The sequence below is a fragment of the Cenococcum geophilum genome (genome assembly GCF_001692895.1).
Source record: "Cenococcum geophilum 1.58 unplaced genomic scaffold K441scaffold_66, whole genome shotgun sequence".
Classification (NCBI taxonomy): domain Eukaryota; kingdom Fungi; phylum Ascomycota; class Dothideomycetes; order Gloniales; family Gloniaceae; genus Cenococcum; species Cenococcum geophilum.
The window spans coordinates 94,206-120,794 of NW_027137624.1; the positions used below are offsets into that span (position 1 = coordinate 94,206).

The following is a 26,589-nucleotide window of genomic DNA, read 5'->3' on the forward strand; positions in this document are numbered from 1 at the left end:
TTAGCCCGTCTTTAGCTAATACTTTATTAATATCTTTTCTTTAATATACTATCGATACATATTCTCTAAGTATTTCTACTACTATTTTCTATCTAAGTATTCTTCTATAAGGAATCCCCCTATTTAAAGCATTAAGTTATTTTACTCCTAAACTTCTACTAGATACTAGCCGTATATATACTTAGTATTTTTATATTTCTTTTTATCTAGTGGTTAATATATTCTTATTAGGTATTTCTTATTTTTACCTTTAGTGCCTTATATATCTTATATAAGTCGTCTATAAATAATATATAATATACTAGGTACTTTAGGTTAGCCCTAGGCTTATCTTTATCCTTAAGTTTAAATCTCTATTTAGGCGATTTAAACTATACTATTTCTTTTACTGGAACTAAGATATACTAATCGCTTTTCTAGTTTTCCGATTATTTCTGTAGATCCCTTGACGTTATAGTTAATACTCCTTTAATATAACTTATATATCTTTCAATAATAGCTTAGTCTAGTATAACTTGCTTATTTAACTATATATAAAAACTTTCATAATTATCGTTTCTTTACTATCTATACTACCTTTAATATTGTTCCGTTAGCATATGTAATATTTTTATAAAAAAACAACGTTTTATTACTGCTTTATAATAACTCTTACTATATTATTCCTTAAATCTTATAGGGATTTCTATATCCTCTTCTTATTCTAGCTCTTATAGCTACTTAGCTCTTAATATGCCTATTCTTAGCCTATTAGTAATCTTTTATATAGGTACTCTATTCCTTAAGTATCCTAGTATTATAAGCCCTTAGTACCGCTTTTATTCTTACTACGTCGTAATTTATTTCTTAAATCCCACCTAGTTTTTTCCTAGTTTACGTCTAGCTAATAGATCTTTAAGATCCTTAAATATTTTAATTATAGTATCGACTTTTTAACTCGTTAAAGGTGCGCTATACTTCCCTTCTAATTTAGCCCTTATTTATTCTTTAAAGTCTTAGATCTTTAGAAGACTACGTCTTATACCTATCTGCTTATTAAAATGCTAAGCCGCTACTCTAGTTTACGTTTTAGATTCTTAAGTTACTTTTATCTCATCTTAAGAATCTTAAGTCGTTAGCCTTTTACTTTTATTAAATAGTAAGTTAGTAGTAATAGTCATCTACTTAGTCCTATTTAGATATTTCTCCTTTTGTCTTATAAAGTAATAGACGTCGTATCTAATAGGGTTATAATTCCTATTACTAATCTTTACTCTATAGTGGTCTTAGTCTCTATAACGAAGCCTTATAGTCGATACTATCCCTTAGCACGTCAATTCGAGTCCGTAGGTTATCGATAAGGGCCAGCCAATCAGATTAGCTGAATCTGATGCCCGTACTCAGAAATACGAAGCTTTTGATTTCATATTATATTGATATATAAGCTTAATCTTTGGAGTCGAGTCGCTCAATATGAGGCCTCCAGCAGTCATCATTTCTACAGAACGGTATTTTGCAGATACTGCAGCCAAAATGAGTCCTTGGAGCACGCCCACGCCTCTCCCATTCCTTACTATCGCGAGGTTTCCTTGTAGTATTTGGTGAAAGCTCTGATAGAGACTTCCTACCACCTGTACGCTTCACCTGAGTATATCTGCCACCCTCTATGCAAGCTAAGCAATTGATATCCTTGGTAAACAGCTTAATCAGCTTATGCTGCGCTGTAGGAACCCATATAATATCATCCGTAGAACGTCAAGGAAGATGTTTNTNTNTAGGTGCCTTTNGCTTGCNAATCNAGCGTTTAAATAATNTNTTGCGGAGGTCAATTTNAAATTGCTTATGGCCGTCTTTACGGCTTGCTCGGCGATCGGTAGGAGTGTAGGAAGACAGCAGGAAGCAGTTGTTAATAACTATATNAATTAGGAAGTNAAATAGAGGTTTCNAGGTCCNTANNTNGGTCCTCTGNGTTGTAAAATATAAGCGTCGTTGATCTGCAATATCCACCCCACANATNTAGTNATTNTAGTAGAAAATNAAGGTANGAATAGGCAATTCCTTCTCNTCTTTATCGCCAAAGACCTTCNGAGTCTGTTTGGCACCGCTAGCAGTAAGGGNANNACGTTTCCGCATNGTAACTTTCNTATGGCNACCTNGCGATGTATNACGTNATTAGATTTTAAGCCTCATTGTTGAGGTATTTAACTTACCATCGTCAACAGTACTCATAAAAAGCACTACATTGGCGTCCTTCCAAGCAAATTCTATNACNAGGCCGTCTTTAGAAAGCACGCCATACAATTCTCCCCATNNAATTTNAGCCNCGTGGGTTAATTTNAGGTCTGCGAGCCTCTNGTTAATTTGCTNAGTAGGCACCTTCTTCTTCTTCTCCTTTCCTTTTACAGTTNTAACCACCTTAATATCGCCTTCAAGGTCCCCCTGTTCCTCGCGCTTTATTTTAGTTGTCCAAACGGTTCCTGCGCCTCCAATACCAAGGCCTNNTAGTTNTGTNAGAAGCTTAACGCTTNTAAATAGATTATNAAGCCAAACAACGTGCTTTCNAGGTNGGTAGAGGCGTTCTTCTNTTTCGGTGTCTTTTTNGAGGAGGAAATCAAGGACTACTGCCTGCGTCTTNNAAAAGCCTTNATCAATAAAANACATATCTAAATNAACTNGGCCTTTCTTATCACCTTTNGCGTGCCACATAAAGTCTAATACATAGCCGTCGTTCGCCAGAACCCATATTTTNAAGCCTTCGGGTNTAGGTTTAGATNGGATATTAANAATTTCAGGTNCACNACCCNTAAAGCGCTGAATCGTCTNATNAACGGCAAGGTGGGTTCCAGGCGTGTAGAGCTTCCTACAAGTAAGCCNAATATNCTCAGCGAGCTNCGTAACTCTATCNAATNTAGTTTTNGGTNATTTATCGGTTTTAGGCCACNGTGGTNAGGCCCGAAAGTGGCGATNAAGCTGCTNAAATCGGACGACTNAAATGTACTCTTTAANAATATNCTCCGTGCCATNCNTGTTTAAATCCTTCNAGTAGTCCTCAATGCACGATTCTATGGTNATTCCNATATAAATNAGCACACCAAAGTACGCGTAGAGTTCCTCCTTANATNTCGGCTGCNATACGCGTGGGTATTCTGTTTCCTTNTCCGACGGGTANAGCTCCGCGTNCTTATTTGTCCACTCTANAAGCTTATCNATAANCTCCTCTNTAAAGAATAGATTNAATAACTCAAAAGGATCNTNTGGATNAACGCAATACGGGAGGTTTGGTGAGCCATGGTAGTCCCAATNGTNAATATNGAGAGGTTCGAATTCNGGCAACGGCCACGGCTTAGGGGGAGGGGTTTTCGCCGTCTTATTTGGGGGAACGTTATATTAAGTCTTCTNAACAAGATCTGCATCAATTCTAGCACGATTGCGAGGCATGGTGGTNGTGTAATTAATGGTTGAATTCTATATAGAGCACGCGTAGTCTTGATTCCGGTGTTCGCGCACGGGCCACTTAGTCTACGGACCCTGACGTGCTAAGGGATAGTAGTCTTGTTAATAGGCTAGGTATATAGGTAGAAATATAAGATAAGATCTAACTATAGAGTAAGTGCCTAATAGATTAACTCTAATTATATTCTAATATTTAGTATAAGGAAAGAACTATCTAAGGTAGGGACTATAGTCCTTTAAATACATAACCTAACTCCTAAGAAATGTACTAAGTATGTTAGTACATTAGTACGTTAGTAAGTCCTTCGTTTTTATATTCCTACATTTTTACGTTTTAACTTTTTATCACGGCACTGACCTAACACGTTGTTATAACTCAGTGTTGCAGACTTGCGGGTAATAGGCTTGATAGCCCTGTTAAACAGCCAGCCTATTAGCTAACAGTATTAAGATATTATTAGAACAGGGTCTGACAGCCTAAACCATAAAGGGAAATTTCAATTTATTATTATCTTAAAACCCTCTACCAGCTACTATACAATAAAGAAACTATAAAGGGATACCTAGAATTCCTTAATCAGCCCAGTCCTTTAAGCATTCTGTCGCCTTAAGTATTCGTATACTTATTTTCGTACGATCCCATAAAACTCTACGTCAAGAGCCTAAAAATACTCTCTCTGGTTTATTACTCATTCCAGGTATAGAGAGAACTTTAATTACAAGCTATAAGAGTCGTTTATATCTCTCTTACTACTAGCTCCACCATTAAATAGCCGTTATTTTACTATCTAGCATAATTAGGTTCTTACTAATATAATTATTAAACTTATCCTGGCTTTGTGGACAAGTATGCTTTAAAATATATAGCCAACGAGCCTTATAAAAGGTAGAGAGATTTTCCTCTGGTTAGAGAGCAGACTTACTAGTACTTTTAGACTTATACGGCATAGTTAAAAGTAGTGCCTTATTACGGAATCCCTCCTAGAGCTTTTATACGGTGTAGAGCTATTTCTCTCCTTTAATTATAATATGGTCATTCTTATCTTTAAGGAAAGCCGTACAATATTATAGGTTAAGAATTTATGCCGCTAGATAGTACGGAGAATTATTTAGCTTCTTAATATACTTTATAAGCTTTTCCTTAGCACGTTAGAGTTAAAGTACCATAAACTTATCCTTAGCCTTAGTGGCTATTACCTAGTAGGAAAAAATTAGCTAAAGAAATATTAAGAGTATCGTATAACATACCAATGCGTCTTATCACGGCACTAACCTAACGCATACTGTTTCATACTATCTCGTACTGTTCCCTACTATTGGCTAGCCCACCACTAGCGACTTGGCGGCCGGCCCTACTATTTATATATAATACCCCCTTTCCACCTTCTTCCCCTCTTTATACTACAACGTAGTTATTTAGTCTACTTTATTGCAGCACTGTGACAGTTTATAGTATCTTTAATTTGCGCCCCGTCGCGATTACTAATTCCCTATACCCTAGCTAATTAACCTCCGCCCCAGAGCAATCGCGACCTACACGCGCCTCTGCTAAAACTAACACGTCCCTAGTATAGTCCTAAAATAATCCTTAGTTTTTACCTAGCGCCTAGATAGGCAACACTAATGACGCCGAAATAGCCAAAACCTAGAACCCCCGCGACGTTTTCGCAGACCTATTTACAGAGATATACCCCAATATCGCGTGGATAATCCGCCGCTCCCCACTATACCCTAAGACCTTTAAGCCTAGCAAAGCTTACCTTACCCTTATTAACTATACTAATGAGTTCCTTAATAATATTAAAGTAGGACTATAGTATATATATAACACAAACACCGCCAATAAGAAAGCTAACGAAAACCTTAGTGCCCTTATCGCTTCCTAGATAGGAACTATTAACTCCTAAGTAGAGACTATTACCGTTCTAAAATAATTAACCCCTATAATAATGGTAGTAACCTAGCAGAAAAAACGGAGATCTAAAGACCCGCCAATATTTAGCGGAAAAGGTACCCCACTAGAATAATAAGCTAATTTTAAGACCTAGCATATTAAGATTAAGGGAGTCTTTAACTGGGACTAAGACTACTTTAATATAGTTTAGTTTTAGATTCTTTATATCTCGGATATACTAGAGAATAAGGCCTATGAGTTTATTAAGTAGGGCCTAGAGCTTATATATAAGAACCTAAATAATATATCTACGTGGAAATGGCCTACTAAGGAAGATATGCTTAAAGACCTTACTGCCTACTATAAGGTCCTTAATATAACCTAGGTCGCAAAGAATAAGCTTAACTATTTCCCCTAAGGCAAGCATAATTACTAATCCTAAAAGGGAGAGCTTAATAAGCTAATGGTCCGCGCCAAAAAGATAGATAAATAGAAGGTAGACCTACTTCGAAAGTTTATCTTTCTAAAGATAGAAGAGCTAGTACTTAGACTAGCCCACGAAATTAACAATAGTGACTATATAGGTTAGAGTAAGTAGATAGATATATTTGCTAAGAACCTCACAAACTATATATACTAAGCCAACCTTAAGAAGAATATTAACCACCGCCTACCTACCCAAGCCCCTGCCCCTATGTTAACCCCAACCCTAGTAGTAACTAGAGAACCTATAGACCTTAATAAAATCTTAGATACGGAGTATAAGCGCCGCGTTAATAATAGACTATACCTTGCCTATAGCCTACCTAGCTACTAAAAGGATGCCTATAACCCCGTTAAGATAGTAAACCTAGTTCTAATACTACCCCGTTAAACAATGCAAATAAATAACCGCGGACGCGGTAACCGTGGAGCCTATTATAAACGCGGTAACCGCGGAGCCTATTATAGCCGCGGCGGATAACCCCCCCCTTTAACCCTACGGCTTAGTTACTCTAAACTATGCCCTATATAGGAGCCTAACCCGTTAACAACGCCTAGTATTAGCGACTTCGCGCTAGTAAATACGAATATAGCCACGTCATTAGCGAGGTATTATTTTCCTATACCCTAACTAAAATAGAGATAGACACCGCCAGCTAGACGGATACTGGACCGCCCCGCTAAGACAGCCCTATACCCCAGTCGTTAAAAGGTAGACCCTTAGACTAAGTCGCGCCTAAGGGTCTAAACTATATAAGGAGGAAGATAAGAAGATTAGGTCCCTGTTACTAGATCAATTAGTCCTTTCTATTAGTAAACTGCTACTTAATCTTAGATTAGCAAATAGTAATAAGAAATTAATCCTTATTTAAACCTAACTCTCCTTATTACATAACCTATACCCCTAAGTTTATATTAATATAGTAAGCCTAGTGGACTCTAGTAGTACTATAATAGCATTTATTAACGCAGAGTCTATTATAAGAAAGTATAATATTATAACTAAGAAGCTGCTGGCACCTAGGCCACTATACCTTATAGATAGTATCCCAACTTCGTTTATTATAGACTACTTTACCGCCCGAATATTAATCGGCCTTTATACTAAAGCCATACTCTTTTTCGTTACTAAACTCTCGCCTACTACCCTAATTATTCTAGGCATGCCCTAGCTTTAGAAGCATAAGCCCTGTCCTAGCTTTAGGAAACTTAAGATCCGCTTTAACTTAGACTACTACTTTAGGCACTACCTTCTGTAGGGGATAGCCGACGTTAGTAGGGACGCCCTATATAAATACTTAGCACTATTAAGCCTAGTGCCTAGAACTATATATAAAGCCCTAATAGTAGAAGACGTTCCTAATAAAGGGGAGCCTATATAGCTATAAAGAAACGAGATAGTAGAAGACTGGACTAACCTAGCACTTAAGACTAAAACGACGGGCTAGCTAGCCCTGCCGAGACTAAGGAAGAAGGTCCGCTTTACGCCGCCACTATTAAGAAACTAACCCTAACCTAGGCACTATTTAAACCCTAGCCGCCCAGCCCAATACCTAAAACTAAGCCATATGCCATATACGCACATAACAGCTCGCGTTATAGTAAGGACTGGCTATAGAACTACTAAGACCCAGATAATAGAAACCACGCTACTGTAACGCCTAACCTTATACCTATCTCCCGCGCGTACTATATAGGGCCGCCGCCTTGTTTCCGCCCCCCTGGGCCAACTAAGCTATACTAGCCTAGCCGTAGCACTAAAGAGCCAGATACGCCCTAACCTAGACGATATTAAATGCACCTGTACTATTAATTTTACCTAGTTCTATAAATAAAAAGACATAAAGGTAATAAGGATCTATATAGCAGAGTTAGTAGAACTAGTTAAATAAGATAAGCACCGATAGCTGCTTAAAGAGCTGCCTATAGGCCTAATAGAAGTACCAAACCTATTAAAAAGGTCTTTCCGCTAGCTAGTAGAAGGCGACTATATAATAAAGGAAGCCTATAAAGCGCTCCCCCTCTATTTCTACAACTTCCTTAAGATAAATCTAAAAACCAAACCCAAGCTTTTACGTTGGAAGATAGTCAATACTAATATTAAAAAATTCCTAAAAGGCAAACTAGGATTAACCCGTAAAGATATTCTACAACGCCTACTAAAGAAGTTTAGTAAATATATTAAGTACTTCCTCCCTAAAAACGTAGATAAGCTGCCCCCTTACCAACCATAGGACCATAAAATTAAGATCACCCCCGGAAACCAGGCCCTATACTATAAAAATAGACCACTCTTACTTACTAAACTTAGGTGTGTAAAGAAGTGGATTAATAAAATGCTAGATAAGGGTTTTATCCGTGAATTAACCTCACTAGCTACCGCACTACTTCTCCTCACTGCTAAGCCCGGCGGCGGTATACAAATCTACTATAACTACCAAGGCCTAAACACAGTTACTATTAAGAATTAATACCCACTGCTACTAATCCGCGAGACACTTAACGCACTTTATAGCGCTAAGTACTTTACTAAACTTAATATAATTGCTGCGTTTAACCGGATCTGGATTGCGGAGGGCNATAAGTAGCTTATAGCATTTATTACCCAGTTCGGACTCTATAAGATGCTAGTTATACTATTTCGCCTCTATAACGCACCCGCTACGTTCTAAAACTATATTAACTATATTCTATATAACACCCTTAACAACTACTACACTGCCTACCTTAATAACGTCCTTGTCTTTTCTAAAACACACGCTAAGCATACTAAGCATATAAATAAAGTTATCTAAAGACTCGGCAATGCTGGACTTCAGATTAATATTAATAAGTCTAAGTTCTACTCTACTAAAACAAAATACCTCGGCTTAATTATCTCGACTAATAGCATAACTATAGACCCTAAGAAGATATAGGCCTTATAGGAATAAAAGGACCCGATATTAATTAAAGAACTATAACAATTTCTTAGCTTCGCGAACTTCTACTAACGATTTATCTAAGGCTACTCTGCTATCGCTACACCTATAACAAAACTTCTAAAGAAGGATATTAGATGGCTATAGGGACCAGAATAAGCTAAATCGTTTAAGGCCCTTAAGGGAGCCTTTACTTTAGCACTAGTACTAGCATACTATAACTATATAAAGAAAACAGTGGTAGAGATAGACGCATTAAATTAGGCTTCCGGCGGAGTCCTTTCCCAGTATAACAATAATAGAAAATTAAGACCGGTCGCATTCTTCTCCGTAAAGCACTCCGCGCCGGAATATAACTATAAGATCTATGATAAAGAACTCCTAGCTATTATTAAGGCTTTAGAGAAATAGCGTCCTAAGCTATAAGGGACTAAGGAGCTATTTAAAATTATTACTAACTATAAGAACCTATAGACGTTTATAACTACTAAGTAGCTAAACTAGCGCTAAGTCCGGTAGGCAGAGTTCCTTTTATAGTTTAACTTTATAATTATATATAGACCTAGCAGCAAAGCCACGCTCCTTAACGCCCTAAGCCGGCTACTAGGAATAAGGCCTAAGGACGTTAATAATAAACGCCTCCGCTACCAAGCTTAAGTCATTATACCGCCCCAGAAAGTTAACCCTATAATCTTAGAAGAATTACTATATAAGTCCCGTAACTCTAATAACGCGGAGTTTATAGCCACTCTAGACCCTAAAATAGCCGAAAAGTTACTAAATAAGTTAATCTGGCTAGGATACTAGGAGAATAAACTCGCAAGAGATATAGTAGCAGCCCTATATAATCGGAAAGCTCGCCGTTAGCCAAAGAAAATTAGGAAATTACTCTATTATAATAAGTTAGAATATAGTATCGTTAACAGACAGATCTACTTCCGCTAACATCTCTTCGTCCCTAACGCCCTAGACCTCTACCTAGAAGTTACCTATCGCTCTTATAGCAGCGGCCCCGCTAATCACCCTAGCTAGGTTAAGACTCTTAACCTCTTAAACCGATTATACTAGTGGCTAGGAATCTCCCAGTTTACGGCTACCTTCGTTAAAGACTATACCCTATACTTTTATACTAAAACCCCCTATTCTGCCCCACCCGGTTTCCTAAAGCCACTAAAATTACCCACCCGCCTATAGACCAATATCTCAATTAACTATATCACAACGCTGCCAGTATACTAACGCTACGGCAAGGCATATAAATATATCCTTATTATTATGGATCGCCTAACTAAAATATAATACCTCGTTTTAGTAACAGGACTCTTAATAGAGGAGTTAGTTAATAGCTTTATTAATAACATATATAAGCTCTACGGTGTACTAAGCACAATTATCTCTAATTGCGGCATATAATTTATTAGCGACTTCTAGCGACGACTAAGTAAACACCTTAAGACAACCTTATAACTAAGCTTAGCCTAGCACCTAGAAACGAACGGCTAAACCAAAATTATTAACGCCGCCATAAATAAATACCTTTATGCTTTTATTAGCTTTATATAGAACGACTAAGTTAACTACCTACCGCTTGCCAAGTTTACTATAAATAACTAAGTCAACAAGAGCACAGGTATCTCCCCATTTTTTATAAATTATAGCTTTAACCCTCGCCTCAGAATTAAGCCTGCTGGCCCCTACCTACTAACACTATTAGCATAAGCAAAGAAGGAGTTCTTCCGCGCAGACTCTATAGCCAACCGCTTTAAGCGGATATTAATATAGCTTAAGGACCTAGCCCGGATTTTACAGTAACGCTATAAAGATAATGCTAATACCTATAGGGATAAGAGCGCGTTATTCTATAAAGGTAATATAGTTATAGTTAGCTTAGAAAATATAAAGACAAATAGACCTAAGAAGAAATGGGACAATAAATAGGACGGCCTATACCCCGTACTCATAGTATACTAAGGGGTAGTTATAGTAGACCTCCCGGACTATATCCGAGTAAATAAATCCTTTTATATATCTAAGGTCCGCCTCTAGGCTGCTAAAGAGATCCCTAGCCAAGCAAATATTAATACTATAGAGCGCCGTAATATACAAGGACGAGTAGTAGAGAGAGATAATAACGGCAATATAGAAGACAAATAGGAGTTTAAGAAAATCCTTAATATACATAATAAAGACCCCTAGGGCCTAACTTATAAGATTAAATAGAAATATTATAAGGATATAACCTAGCAGCTAGAGGAAGACCTAAAGGGTTACAAATAAGCTATACAGCGCTTTTATAAGTAACACCCTAAGAAGCTAGGACCCCTAGACTAGGCATAAGATAAGGAAAAGTTACGCTAAGGTCGCGGCCGACCACCGCATTAAAATTTGTGGTGGTTAAGATATTATAGAACTTTAACTAGCGGTTAAAGTTATCTAATTAGCTAAATTCTCGCTAAGAAACGCTATACGGACTAATTCGGGTAGCGGTATAGAGTTCTGCCAACCTTACTTACTAAACTAACCAATTAGGATTTTCCATGCCCGGCATAAAAAATCGCCATTAGCTTAGTTAAGGGCGGTAAGCGGAACTAATATCTTTATGGTAGAAAATAGGCAACCCTATACACTGCCTATTTTTAAGTTATCTATTTAGTTTAGGGACTAAACCATTTAGGGGAGAGGAGTACTATTACGGCACTAACCTAACGCATACTGTTTCATACTATCTCGTACTATTCCCTACTGTTGGCTAGCCCACTACTAGCGACTTAGCGGCCGGCCCTACTATTTATATACAATACCCCCTTTCCACCTTCTTCCCCTCTTTATACCACAACGTAGTTATTTAGTCTACTTCATTGCAGCACTATAACACGTCTTATATTAGATCCTTAAGAATATTAATTAATTCTAGAACCCTTTCTAGTGTTATACAATCTCCCTAAAGAAATAGAGTTACTTTATAGAAAGACTAAAGGAAGTTATAAATCGTACAAAGATATACCTATTCACTTATTATAAGAATATTCTAGTAATATTCTACGTAAAGTTAAAGCCTAGCCTTCACTCTATCCTCTAGAGCTACACTTAACATATTATACCAACTATTCCATCTTATACAATTATTAAGAGGAATAATCTTAAGTGCACGTTCTTTAAACTATGTTATACGATTAGCTAATTTGCGGATATGTATAATAAGGTTATAAAGCTTTCCTATAGGGCCTATAATATCTTAAATATTCTTACCTCTTTCGGCCGACGATAGCTCTAGTTCTTCGCCCTTCTTTTTCCTCTTATCTTTTGCCATTACTAGCTGCGGTACTAGTTATACGGGCTCTTCCTTATCCTCTTCTTCTTCCTAATCCTAATCCTCTTTATTATATAACTCTACAAGCTTTTTATCCTTCTTTAATTTAAATAGGAAGGCCTAGATAATAAGATTAATAACATACCCTTAGCAGTAAATTCTTTAATATATTGCATTCCAGGTAATTTTATATTTAAGCCTAAGCCATTAGCCTATCGTACGACAAAGAACATCGTTTAATCCGGCATTATCGCCAACAAGAGCTCCAATCTTTACTATAATTCCATATTTAATAAGGACAGGATAAAGTGCCTCCTATTAATCTATACCACTCTAACTATATACCGTACAAAGGGCAATTAAGATATTTTGGTATTCGTCTTAGATATTAAGAAAGCTGGCACAGATTCTAAGGAGAAGAGAATAATTAGGATAGGTCTAGATATCAACGGCAAGGTGGATATTTGTCTTTATAGATTAAAGTGCTCTTTATATAATATCTTAACTCTTAATAAAGTGCTTAGAGATCCAGTCTGATATTATTAAATAATGTTTAGGGACGAATAAAGGTGCTTCTTAATTTAATGCTTTAATAAAAGTATAAAACTCCTTCCATTCTACATATAAGAATGGAAGCCGTCGTACGATAATAAGATCTAAAAGTGCTTGTTTTATAGTATTCTTCTGTACTATACGCTTTAGAACCTTGCCCTTAAGACCTTGTATTTCTCCCTTTGCCAGAAGTCTTTAGTATAGTTGTTAAATAGAACTTTCTGCCTTATCTTTTATTATTGTACGTAGACTGTTCTCCTCTTAACTCCATTAAACTTTATATTTCTTAAGATAAAGTTATAGTCCTTGCGTTAAGGCGTAATATCCTTTTAGATCTTTAGGAGAGCAATATTTACAGAAGTAATTCTTCTTCGTTCGCTTCTTTTCTTCTACTATTACCGTACGAGTATGTTTATAGATTGAGGAGTGGAATCTAGAGAACGCGGTCGTTTGATGTGTTGAGGTTAAGCCCGTATTAGCATCGGCTTTAATAGGGTTTAAAAGAGTAGAAGGTATGTTACTTTTAAAGGAGTTATTACTGTAAAGATCATTAGATAGAATTTTATTAGGGCAGGCTATATTAATAAGGTCGTAGATAGGGGATATTATCTGTTAGAAAATTTTAGATTGCTAAGCCCTGTTATAACAGCTGTCTAACAGACAGCCCTGTCAGCTAATACCCTGTCTGTTTAATAGGTTTGACAGGGTATTCTATTAGCCGCAAGTCTGCAGTGTTATTATAATACGAGCACGGACCTAACCCCTAAGCGACGTGTATATATACCGCCTTACCTCTTACATAGATCCTTACACGACATTATTTGTTAATAATATACAGTTACCTTATACCTCATACCTTAACAGTTAGCACGTACTGTGATAGTATGTCGTGTCATCTTATACGCCCCCGGTAGGGCTTTGTTTCTACCGTTCTAAAGCTACGTTCTAAAGCTATAACCCTACCCTAGGCGGGATTCTTACCCCTATTCTACGTCAATGCCAACCCAGTAAAATCTCTATTAAATCTATTTAAGTACCTAAGCCGATTTCTTTATCTACCTAAGTTTCCTAGGCCGGCTGTAGGGAGACACCCTATAGGCTATAGTTCCTCTTCTTAATCTCCACCTAAGTTTCCTAGGCTAGCTGCAGGGAGACACCCTATGGGCTATAGTTCCTCTTTTTAGTCTCCACCTAAGTTTCCTAGGCCGGCTATAGGGAGTTTACCCTGTAGGCTATAGTTCCTTATCTTAATCTTTATCTCTAAGTTTATTTCTAGCTATGCTTTTACTTTACGTTCTAAGTTTCTAAGCCGGCTATAGGGAGACACCCTACGGGCTATATCCTCGTGTTTTGATTATAGTGTAAAACTATAGGTTACGATCTCGTCCCCATCTCCGTCTCCGTCTCTATCTTCGTCTTTAACAATAATATACTTTAAGTTTACCGTAATAAGAATCTACGTCTTAACCTTAATCTCCGTACTCCAAGCCTTTCGAATCTATACCTTAACCTCAATCTCCGCACCCTAAGCCTTTTAAGTCTACGCAATAACCTCAATCTTTGTAACCCCCAAGCCTTTTAAGTCTACGCCTTAACCTTAATCTCCGCAACTTTAAGCCTTTTGAGTGTTAATATCCGCCATACACCCCGTGGATAAATTTTTTCTTATCTCCTTCGTTTTACCCCTTTACCTTTGCCTTTATTTAGTGCTTAAGACAAGCACTAGCGAAGAGCAATATAGTAGGGATATAGGTAGGAGGGTCTAAGGACTATAAGGACGAGGACCTTTAAGGACTGGAAGGACAAGAACCTTTAAGGACTAGAAGGATAAGGATATATATAATCTATTTTTTTTTACTTCCGTATTTTTACTACTATTACTTAGCTTACAGGAGCTCGCCTTCTAAAGGGGGATATACTGTCATAGCACTAACCTAACACGTTGTTATAACTTAGTATTATTATAACACGAGCACGGACCTAACCCCTAAGCGACGCGTATATATACCGCCTTACCTCCTACATAGATCCTCACACGATATCGTTTGTCAATAATATACAGTCACCTCGTACCTCGTACCTTGACAGTCGGCACGTACTGTGACACTTTTAATCCTATAATATATTATATAACCTAGTTAACGTAATCTAAGAGCAAGCTGGCTATACGAGCATCCTAGCCACCCCACCTAAGTCGCGACGCGTTACTTAACTACTACCTTAATGGCTACACCACAACAACATAAAGCCCTCTATCGAGAGGGTAGAATTGATTTAGCTATCTATGCGTATAAGTAAGGCCAAAATACAAGTTTCTAAGCCGCCACTAGCGCCTATAGTGTGCCCCGGAGCACAGCCTAGCTACGCGTTAAAGGCATTAAAGCAAAATGTAATTCTATTGCACCAAATCGCCGTCTTATACTAGCACAAGAAGAGAGCCTTAAGCAGTAGATTCTATCAATGGATTAACGCGGTATGCCGCCACAAATCGCGATTATACGGCAGATAGCTACTATTCTAGCTGCCTAATGTGCTAGATCTACTACCCTACAACCTATTGGCTAGAATTAGGTACAGACCTTTATTAAACGCTATAACGACTTATAATCTAAATATAATTGCAAGTATAACTACTAGTGTGCTAAATATAAGGATTCTGTACTTATTCGGGCCTGGTTTAAACGCGTTTAGAATATAAAGATTTAATATAGGATTCTTAATAAGGATACTTAGAATTTTAATAAAACTGGCTTCTAAATAGGTGTTATTATAACTATAAAAGTTATTACTGAAACTAATAGGGCCGGCTAGCCTAAAACTATATAGCTAGGTAATTAAGAATGGGTTATAATTATTAAATGTATTAATGCCCTAGGGGCCGTAATTCTATTACTTATTATTTTCGAAGTAATAATATACTAAGCTGCCTAGTATAAGGATAATATTATTCTATACAACTGGTCAATCGGCGTTAGTAAGAATAGCTAGACAACTAATAAAATTGGCCTAATCTGGCTATCTCTATTCTATAAGTATACAAAGAATTATACTATTAGCACGCATTGGCTACTAGTACTAGATGGCCACAATAGCCATATATTACCTAAATTTAATTAGTTCTGCCTAAATTACCAAATAGTTATCCTTTATATACTGGCGCATTTATCGCATCTACTGCAGCCGCTAGATGTTAGCTATTTCTTAGCCCTTAAGTAATTATATAGAGGCCTTGTTAAATAGCTTATAGGCCGTAGCGTTAACTATATTAATAAGCACGAATTCCTACCGCTATATAGGCAGGCTAGGTAGGCAGTACTATATTAAAACAATATATAGGCAGGATTTGCTACCACCGGCCTAGTTCTATATAGCCCTAGTTACGTACTAGTATAGCTATATACTAAATATTAAACGCCATTACCCTAACGCTCGTAATTAGATATATCCTAGATAGCTAAGACACCTTATAATATTGCTTAACTATAATAGCAGATGGCCCTAATAAAGCGCCATCTTAAACGGCGTATATATAGCCTACTAAGTCTAATAGAATAAGCCCTTAGCCAGCTTGTTAAGGGGTGCAAAATGGTAATATTAAGCGCTGTACTGCTTATAGGCGAGAATAAGAGGCTACGCACGGAAAATCAGCGCTAGAAAAGGGAGAGAGCAAAGAGGCGCACGTATATAGCTAAGGGGGGTGTCCTGTTAGGAGCAGAAGGGGCTTCTTATACACAAGCTGCCCGGGAAGGGACAGCAAAGGGGGTAGTAGAGGCAGCGGCCGAGCGACCGCAACGGGCAGTGCGCAAGTATAATATATGTAAATTAACAGGATATAATGCACGTAGGTGCCTTAGACGTTAAATAAGTAGTTAGTAAATAGCTACACTCTATATAACTATTCGTGGTTAAATAATTCGCATTATTTGCCCTCGGTAATGGGGTAGGTGGCTAGGATGCTCGTGTAGCCAGCTTGCTCGTGGATTACGTTACCCCTTATTTTATAGTTTAACTGGTTCTATTGCCTCCTATATATCTATAACTAATTTGCTTATATCCTCTCTAAGTAGCTATACCACTGCTAAGATAAAGTCCGTAATAGTCTCTACCTTTATTAATATGTCCTTAAGGTCTACGCACTCCTAGTAAGCCGCTCTTACTACCTTTTCGTCGCTATATTCTATATTTATTCCAAATAGGTTTATCGGATTTTTAGGTATCGGAGGTCCGGGTTAGGCTTGGCATAACCTCGGGTTACGCACGACCCCCTAAGGTCCGCGACATATCGTCCAAATATCACCCCCCCCTTTGGTAGTGGCCCCTACTTTTCGGACGCGTTTTTGAGGCCTAGGTTAGTACTGGGTTAGTATGGAGGGCCTTAGCGCGCCTTCGACCTCACCGTCGCCTCGACGATCTATTTTCCAACCCTCTTCTATCTTTATGCCCGCGCTGGCTTGCGTAGGGCTTCTGATTTTATATAGAAAGGCCTACCGTAATTATAATTGTATAATATAAAGCCCTCTTCTCCTTCTTCTCCTTTAATATTTATGCGTTTAGTGGCTTTATTTACCCGCGCCGCGTTTACGCGTCTCCCCCTTACCTTTTACGGATATGGAGTCTTTCAAAAATCTCCTTACCCTACAATCTACTTTACGGTCGACGGAAGCCCCCCTAGCCTCCTCCCCCTATAGTTTCTAGAGCGAATTTAAGGCCTAGATAGTACGGCTATATAATATTTATAAGGCCTAGCGCTTGAAGAATACTACAAGGGCGTATAAGCTAAAGTAGAAAGAGTGGGAAGACTGGTGCGTAAGACTAAAAGGTAATATAGACGGCGCCTAGGTAACAGAAGATAAGCTTTACCTATTTTTAGAGCAGTAAGTCATTAACCGAGAATTATAGGCTGCTAGCTATTAAAAACGGAAGTCAAAATAGAAAGAGATATAGAAAGATAGTAAGCGGGCAAAGAAGAGGTAGAAGATAGTTAAGCGGGTAGGGTAGCTAGGGGGGAAGGCAGCCGTAGGGGCAGCTGTAGGGGCAGCCGCAGGCATAGGGGAGGAAGCTATAAAGGAGGAAGGGGAGATATGGGACGAGGAGGCCCTAGACGCCCTATTTAACGAGATAGTCCGATACTTAGTTGTAAATAGCTATATCTCCACTATTACTAAGCTTTATGCGTGGCAGTTAAAAGGTAAGACCTTGCAGCCGCTATAGGGGGTAAAGCTCTCAGCAGTACTAGATAGCGTCCGCCGCAATAAGGACCGGATTTAACGCGTTAACTTTATTAATCGAGGCCTATTTATAATTACTAGCGGCTATAACGTTAAAGGGCTTAAAAAGGCGATTACTTAGTGCTGGGAAACAGGCTCTAAGATGCTAGGTTTAGTTAAGTCTTACCTTTAAACTGCAGCTAAGCATTTATTAGGTTTGTATATACCCTACCCGGTCTATATAGCTGCCGTTTTCTAACCCGTTCCTTAGGCTATACTACCGTTACCCGTAGTAAAAGTAGATAAGATATTTAGCTTACTAACCTTATCCTTATTAAACTAGAGAACGAAGGGCCTAAACTAGACGAGTTAGCGCCGTGTATAATTATATTAATAACACAAGGGAAGTAGAATTAGCACGGTAAGGTTGAGTATATAGGCTATATGCGGAACGCTGACCCTATCCTTTACCCCCTCTCTATAGTAGCCTTCTACTTCTTTAACTGCTAGGGTAAAGACGGCGCTAAGAGCTTCCCATCCTTTCGGCAGTTGGAGGACTACTATAACCTATATATCTTCCCTAGTAGTATTAAAGTACCGTAACAGCCGCTAAGCTATTATACGCAGTTTAAATAGAATAAAAAGATATTCTAGAGGGTAGGAATTTACTTAAAGGAGAAAACCTATAGCGCCTATAAGTAGAGCGTCCGATATGCCGAGCTTAGCGGCGTTAAGGAGACCTAAATTAGACGGGCTAGATGCTAGAATACGAACGCGATGACGGGAGCCTACCTTAGCTACCTACCCTATACGTTTATGCGGTCGATTACCGGCTTCCTAAAGGAAGGAAAGGGCTACTTTCTTCCCCACGCACGGGAGGTGCTAGAGGAGGCCCTTTGTTTAAAGATATGGCCTAAGACTAACGTCTGGCTAAAACACATAGAGGCCTACTACCTAGGTAGGGCCGATAATAAGGTTATATAGCTTGACCTTATAGGTTTAGGATTTCTACGCCTCCTCTACGCGCTTAGGGTAATCCTATTATAGGACTTAGTAATCCTACGCAAGCAGTTCCCGCTCTACCCCCTATAGAAGGACCCCCTTTTTGGCTGTAAGGAGTACCGGAGGTTTGCCGCGCGGGTAGAAAGCTCACTCGCTGACGTAGTTACGCTAGATAAGCTAATAATGCGGAAATATTGGCCCGCCTATAAGGCCGTAGCTAAGCTAAAATATAAGGCCGCGATCTCTAAGGTAAAGGGGGTTTAATTACGCGTATAGACGATCTTAGAACGCCTTAGCGAAATAGAAAGGTTATTAGCATTATTCGCACCTATATAGATCTAGCAAGGGAAGATAGGTATCTAGATAGGGCCTACGGAGTCTATATATCTACCTTTAGGCGAGCCCACGCCGTTTATTATAACGTTTACTATATCCGCGCCGCCTGCTCGGCCGTCTACAATATCCGTACTACCCGCTTAGCCGCTATTTATAATATCCGCACCGTCCGCTCAGCCGTCTATAATATCCGCACCGTCCGCTCAGCCGTCTATAATATCCGCACCGCCCGCTTAGCCGTCTACTATATCCGCATCGCCCCTACTAGTGTAGGCACAAGCTAATACTCAACTATCTCTCCTATTTATCCTTAACCTATAGGCGCTGCTAAGGAAATATAAAATGCTTTAAGGCGGTAATTCGGTCTTCTAGCTCTGGACTAAGTAGACTTTAGGGCTAGTAGGTAGGCCGTTAATTAAAGCTCTTAATTGCTACTAGGGGGCACGCTGGCGGGTTGACAGCGAGGCTATGTTCTATAGCCGTTGCTATAAGATTATTAAGGATATAAGACGGCGCGTAGAAGGCGGTACGGCAAGAGACGAGAGACAGGCTATTGACCAGCTGGAATAGCTACGAGGCCGGTATTCTTTAGATTGGCTTTATAAGAATATTTAGGGCAGGGGAGGCTCCCTCTTAAGTAGTAGATAATACCTATTTTACTACAGTAACCGAGACGCCTTAATATAGGACTATACTAGTGACTAAGATGTCTTAATATAGGACTACACTGTAGTAACTGAGACGCCTTAATATATGACTGTACTGCAGTGACCAAGACGCCTTAATGTAGAACTGCACTATAGTAACTAAAACGCCTTAATATACGACTGCACTGTATTAACTAAGACGCCTCGATGTAGGACTATACTATAGTGACCGAGATGTCTTAATATAGGACTGCACTATAGTAACTAAGACGCCTTAATGTAGGAATAGAGCCCGTTTAGGTGTTGTAAATTTAGAGCAACATTACGCGACCGTCTAGAAGTACCGATCTAACACAAATTATGTACCTTTTCGCCCAAAATCGCGTGCGAAAGTACTCGGGGGCGGTCGCTGCGCGACCTCGTGTGGGGTTCGGGCGCGTTATTAGCAGGGGTGGCCCTAACCTCGTATTAACCCGGGTCGTAACCGCGCCAAATTAGCCCCCCTAATATGTGATAGATATTATATATATATATATAAATATCTTTCCTATAATAGAGCCCATATTACCTATTATTTAATTTTCGCGTACCTTGGAGTTTTTATAACTTAGGCTTTTATAGCTAATAGCTTACGCCGTACTTAGCGTCCTTATAAATTTAGTATACGTTATTATAATAAAATACAAAGTATTTAATTAAATACTCCTTAGTTCTTTATAGTACACTAGCGTCTTCTTATACGTTTATATCTTAGGTACCTTTTACTATATTAATACTCTAACCGCTTCTATCGTCTCTAGCGTAATATCTTTATTTTCTATAATTTATATAAGCTCCTTCTTTAAACTACTTATCTTATTATAGAATCTGTCTAAATGTCTTCTACTACTAAGATCCCTAGTTTAGCCTTTACCCCTTAGTCATTTAATTAGTTAATTCTTAACCCCTAAGTTTCTATAGTTTCTTATTTTACTTTTTAGATTCTTTAATACTACTTAGGTCTAGTAGGTCTAGTTCGCTATACTATAGTTTTAATACCTACTATAACGCTTACTTTGTCTATATTAGTTTACTTATACTCTTACTATCTCTCTTAAACTAGTAGAGTTTATTATTAACCCTAATTACTTAGTCAATTAGTTCTCTTATAGTTTTTATATCTTCTATAGGTATTATTGCCTTAACCTTCGCCTTTAGTCCCATTTGGTACTATACTATTAACGCTTCCTTATTCTACTTAGTCTACGCCACTAGTATTTAAAACTGCGTTATATAGTATATAGTAACGTAAAACCATTAGTATATAAGGTAAATACGTATAGAGGCTAAAAAGAGGATAAATAGGTAGAAAAGTAACTATAGTATAGTTCCGCCTAATTAGTCAAGCCGATCTTCCTAATAGACCTTAGATATCTATTATTAATAGAACTTCTTTAAAATATTCCCTAGAGTTTAATTGCAGGATATCGTACTATTAAAATCTTTAATTAAGTACTATCCCTTATAGGGTAGCTCTTATATATATAGAACAGGCCTAGCTACTTTAGATCTAACTTATAACTACTAAAATATTTTTATTTAAGCTATATATAATATATCCCTAACCTCAAATCCATCTTAGCGAATGCGATAGGTATTATTAAAATAGTCTCTATTTACTACTCTTAGCTGTCTTATATACGCGATAGCCTCTTATATATTAACGTCCCTTTATTTAAACTACTTTATATAAAGTACTAATAGCTATATAGCAGCCCGGACTATTAATTAAGGCAGCGTTTACTAGGTAAGTATATAACGCCGGATACGCTGCCTAGAGTGAAATGTGACCAATGGAAGAGTCAGGGCTAAAAGATTCAGAAACTTTACGGGCGGCTATTGACTATACCGTCGATATTAAGGAACATCCTTATCGCGGTGAAGGAGGCAGCCAGGCGCACAAGTATCATTTGACGCCCTGTTGGTCCATATTTAGCGCAATAGGTTTTAGATTGGGGGTAACCGCGCCTCAAGAACACCATTTTTGACCTAGCTTCTTCCAGTCTACACCGCAAGAGCAGTTATACTATAGAGTGCTACTATTACTGGTATGATATACTAAAGAAGTCGGCTAATATTCGAGTTTTCCAATTGACGCGATCACTGGTGATTGATGATTCTTCAATTAGATATGACATATTTCAAGCCAAGGATAAACACACATTAGTCCCGTCGGTTCAGGGAATCTGTGCGAAGATGTAGTACTATTGGCATACCACGGAAGAAGAACCTATCATTACAGCTCAACGGTGATTGGCTGATTCTGTAGCTGGTTCTCTATCCCACCCACAACGGCTGCATTCACAAACGCTGTAATTTTTTCCGCTTTAATCATCTTTTCCTTGGTGGTAAAGATTGCACGTATTCTGGCGAGTAAAATACCAAAACCCATCCTGCACATTGCCTCCCAGCCAGCCCAATCAGTTAAAATCTCCTCATAAGCCCACCGAACACTGTTCAGCACAATATCTTCTCTTCCATACGAGGCATGAATATGTCCAAACACTATGATACGCGGACGTACGCGGGCTATCTCTTGGGCAAGGAACGGGCATCCCGCATGATGGAAGTCGCGAGTGTCTAGATGGAGTCGTGGCGGCCCATGTGTGACTACTATATCCGAATCTGCGGGGATGCGGTTGGTCCAGTTATCTTGTTCTCGCGGGTGCTGGAAGGCCGATATGCCGTACTGCGGTGTCCATGGACTACCGTAAATAGTTAAATTTCTTGATTTGAACCCGCTGATATTTTCCCCGTTAGGCTTGGCGGACGGAAAGTCGAAAGTGACGGAAGAATCCCGTAGATAATGCACATTTCCCCAATTCAAGTGATGCATTGTTTGAGTCTGTCCGTACTTTCGCTCTGGGTACTTCTCTAGAAATCCCTCGTCGAGTAATACATCATGATTTCCGGCGACATAAACTTTGTGGCGATGAGGTTGCGAAGACAGCCATGTCAGCTGTGCTTGGATTTCGTCGAATGACCCGTTCTCGGTAAGGTCACCAGCGTGGATCAAAATGTCACCAGGTGGGAGGACAGGTTGAGCGTTATGTGTATCTGATATGCAAACAACTTTTATAGGCGATGAGCAATCTGTTGGAGGCCGAAGAGGGGAAGAATGCAGCGGATGCAGTTTGAGTAGAATTGCTGCAAGGTTGCGGAGGCGTTGCTTCGGAAGTTTGACAACGCGGGGGGAATTCTGGGGGGTCATGGGGTTCTGGGGAGAATATTGCAAAAACAGGTTGAACTCTATGGACAAGATAATCGATGTGAGACTTTGTCCTTAAATCGCAGATTTATATGCTGAGGGACACCTAGCGCGAAAGTATTGCGAAAATCAAATTAAGCGAGCCCATGCTTGCAACGCTTATATCTGCCTTCTATGCCTAAAAGGATTCCTAAATAGCAGCTCCATTAAATTTTAGTAGCTTTTCTATTTGATCAGACGGTTAAATATATCGCGGCAGCTATACAGTTATACCCTTTAACTATATACCGTATCTAGCTTAACTTAGACCTTTATGGAGAGCCATACCCCTCCTAAATCTTAAGATTAGGCGACTAAGTGAATATATAAGCGGAATATAAGCAACTTCGTGATATATAATATTATAGTATTAGGTATATATAAGGCGCATTACCTAGGTATATAGTAGAGAGTAGGTAAGCTAAGCATAAGCTATAGGAGAGTCGATAGAAGAGGACGATATTATAAAAAGTAGGTATAGTAATACCTTAGTATAAAGACGAACTAATAAGAAGAGAAGGGCTGTAAGCCCAAGGACCTTATAAGGAAGTGCTAAGGGCTAGCCTTTGGCTAGCCTTGGCAGCCCCTAAGAGCTTTTAAGTATGCACCTAAGTAAGAAATAAAAGATTTTTTATAGTACACTAATCTTATATATAAGCGCTTCGTACCTATTTAGAAGATCGCTCTACTACCTACCTTAATAAGATGGCATAGTTTCTATAGGACTATTGCAATATCATAGTATTAATATCGTTAATATAGAGTAAGGAGATTATATAGCGTAGAGCGTAGGAGCGATCTAAAGATCTTCGTACTACTTAAAAGGGACGCTAATATATATAGGACTCTAATTGCCTTATATTTATTAGCGAGTTAGGCGCTAATAAGAGAACTAGTTATAAACCTTTATGCAATTGATATAGTATTAATTAAGCGTTTAGAATAATAGAGTATTTTATTTATATATTTACTTATTAGTTTCTTCCTTAGGACTCTTATATAGTAGGGCTTAATTACTTCTAAAATATATAATGCCTAGATTAAGTTTTCTATTCTACTATAATATATACCTAGTATATAGTCTTAGTGTTAGATAACGCCTTAATATATAAGAGTTAGGTAAGAGAGTAATTATATAACCAGGTATAGGAATTTATAGAGTTCTACGCCGCTAACGTCTCTATTAAGTATCTTTCTCTAAAGTTTAACCTAATTAAGATTTTCTTTTACGACTTAAAGGCGTAGATTTAACTAAATATTTATTACGGTGCTATAATAAAGTAGACTAAATAACTACATTGTGGTATAGAGAGGAGAAGAAGGTAAAAGGGGGTATTGTATATAAATAGTAGGGCCAGCCGCTAAGGCGCTAGTGGTGGGCTAGCTAATAGTAAGAAATAGTACTAGATAGTATAAGACAGTATAAAACAGTATACGTTAGGTTAGTGCCGTAATAGTACTTCCCTCCTTAGAAGGTTTGGTCCCTAAACTAAATAAATAACTTATTTTTACTGCAAAGATATTACTTCCGCTTACCGCTCTTAACTAAGCTAATAGCAATTTTCTATACCGGGTATAGAAAATCCTAATTAGTTAATTTAACGAATAAAATTAGTAGAACTCCATATCGCCACTATATAGCATTTCTTGGCAAAAAACCAACTAATTAGATAACTTTAACCGGCGGTTAAAGTTCTATAAAATCTTAACCACTATAAATTATCTTTGTTGTCGGCCTTAGTTTTAGTATAACTCTCCTTTATCTTATGCCTAGTCTAGGGGTCCTAGCTTTTTAGGGTATTATTTATAAAACTTTAGTAGTGCGTACTTATACCCTTTTAGGGATTTCTTAGGTTTCTAGGTTTCCTTATTATAATACTTTTACTTAATACAATATATTAAGCCATGCTCGTTTATTTATTTATTATATATATTAAGGATCTTTTTAAATTCCTACTTATTCGTAATATTGCCGTTATTATCCCTTTTAATTATCCTACCTATAATATTATAACGTTCATCTTTATTAATATATACTTAACTAGAGATCTCTTTAGGGAACTAAAGGCGGACTTTTAAAGTATAAAAAGACTTATTAACATAGATATAGTCTAAGAAGTTAACTATAACTACTTCTCTATAGGTAGTTAGGACGGGCTAAGGTCCGTCCTAGTTATTATTCTACTTCCTCTTAGGCTAGTTAGTCTTTATATTTTTAAGGTTAACTATAACCATATTATTATTTTTAAAAATTATGCCTTTATCTCGTTTTATATTAGCGTTATCTTTATAGTGCCGCTAGGAGATATAAGCTAGGGCTTTAAGTTGGGTTAAGATGCGCTTAAAGTAGTTGGTAATAGTATTAGCTTATAGGTACTCCTTCTTTATATATATAGATAGGGCTAATAGCTAGGGGCCTACTGGTTTAATGCCTAGACATAGGTTATAGCTATAGTTGGCAAAGAATGGTAAGATTTCCGTAGTTTTATTAACCTTATTATTTATAGCAAACTCGGTAAGGGGAAGCCAATCTACCTAGTTATTTTAGGTAAAGCTTACAAAGGCATATAGGTACTTATTTATTACTGCGTTAATAATCTCGGTTTAATTATTTATTTTAGGGTACTATATAAAGCTAGGGCTTAGGGTTACCTTTAGGCGCTAGTTTAGGCGATACTAGAAGTTAGAAACGAATAAAGAGCCTTTATTAAAAATAATGGTATTTAGAGCACTATATAACTTATAGATAGTATAGGTAAACACTTTAATAAGCTTCTTAGTATTTAGGCTAATAACAGAAATAAAGTGTCTTATCTTTATTAGGCGGTCAATAACAACAAAGATATATTTATATATTTTGCTATTATAAAGGCACTTAGGTAGGTTAATAATGTAGTTAATAGATATATTAGTCTATAGGCGGACTAGTAGTTTTAGTAGTTTTAGAAAATTAGGCGGTGCTAAGTATAGGGTCTTTATACAGAAGTAGAAAGCGTAGTCTCTTATAAAGGTAGCTATAAACTATAAAATACCTAGCTACTAATATATTTAATTAAGGAGGTTTAGTGTCTTAACGCGGCCTAGGTAACCCGTAGGGCCTAAACTATATATACGGTATACAACTTCTAGTTAAAGTTTAGGTAAATTAGGGACAAATACTTAATTCCTATAGTAGATTAGGCCATTAACAATTAAATATTTAGATTTATTATAGCGGAGCAGCTTTTTAATCTGCTTAGGCTAATAGAGTACTTTATAGTCTTCCTATTTACATAGCGCAGCTAATATATTCCTAGCGAGTTTATTCTCTATATAGGCATTCTTAATAAGCTTCTTAAGGGGTTTTTTCTTAGGCTCTAGGTCTATTACTATAATAAAGTCTTTAATACTCTAGTCTTAGGATTCGCTTAGTAGCTCTTTTAGGATAGTAGGGTTAACTTCTTTAATAGTAAGATAACGCGGTCTTAGTGTTATAGATATTCGTTATTAGTATTAGCAGGTTGTCACGGAACCCCACCG

The 26,589-nt window shown here is 37.8% G+C and overlaps 1 protein-coding gene across 1 annotated transcript; it reads right to left on the bottom strand.

Annotated features, from left to right (window-relative positions):
- Positions 1-21,835: 21,835 nt before the first annotated feature.
- Positions 21,836-23,097, bottom strand: K441DRAFT_668895 (phosphoesterase). The gene has a single exon (XM_067650068.1). The coding sequence runs from the start codon at positions 23,032-23,034 to the stop codon at positions 22,060-22,062; it is 975 nt and encodes a 324-aa protein (XP_067498014.1). The 5' UTR covers positions 23,035-23,097; the 3' UTR covers positions 21,836-22,059.
- Between the last annotated feature and the right edge of the window lie 3,492 nt (positions 23,098-26,589).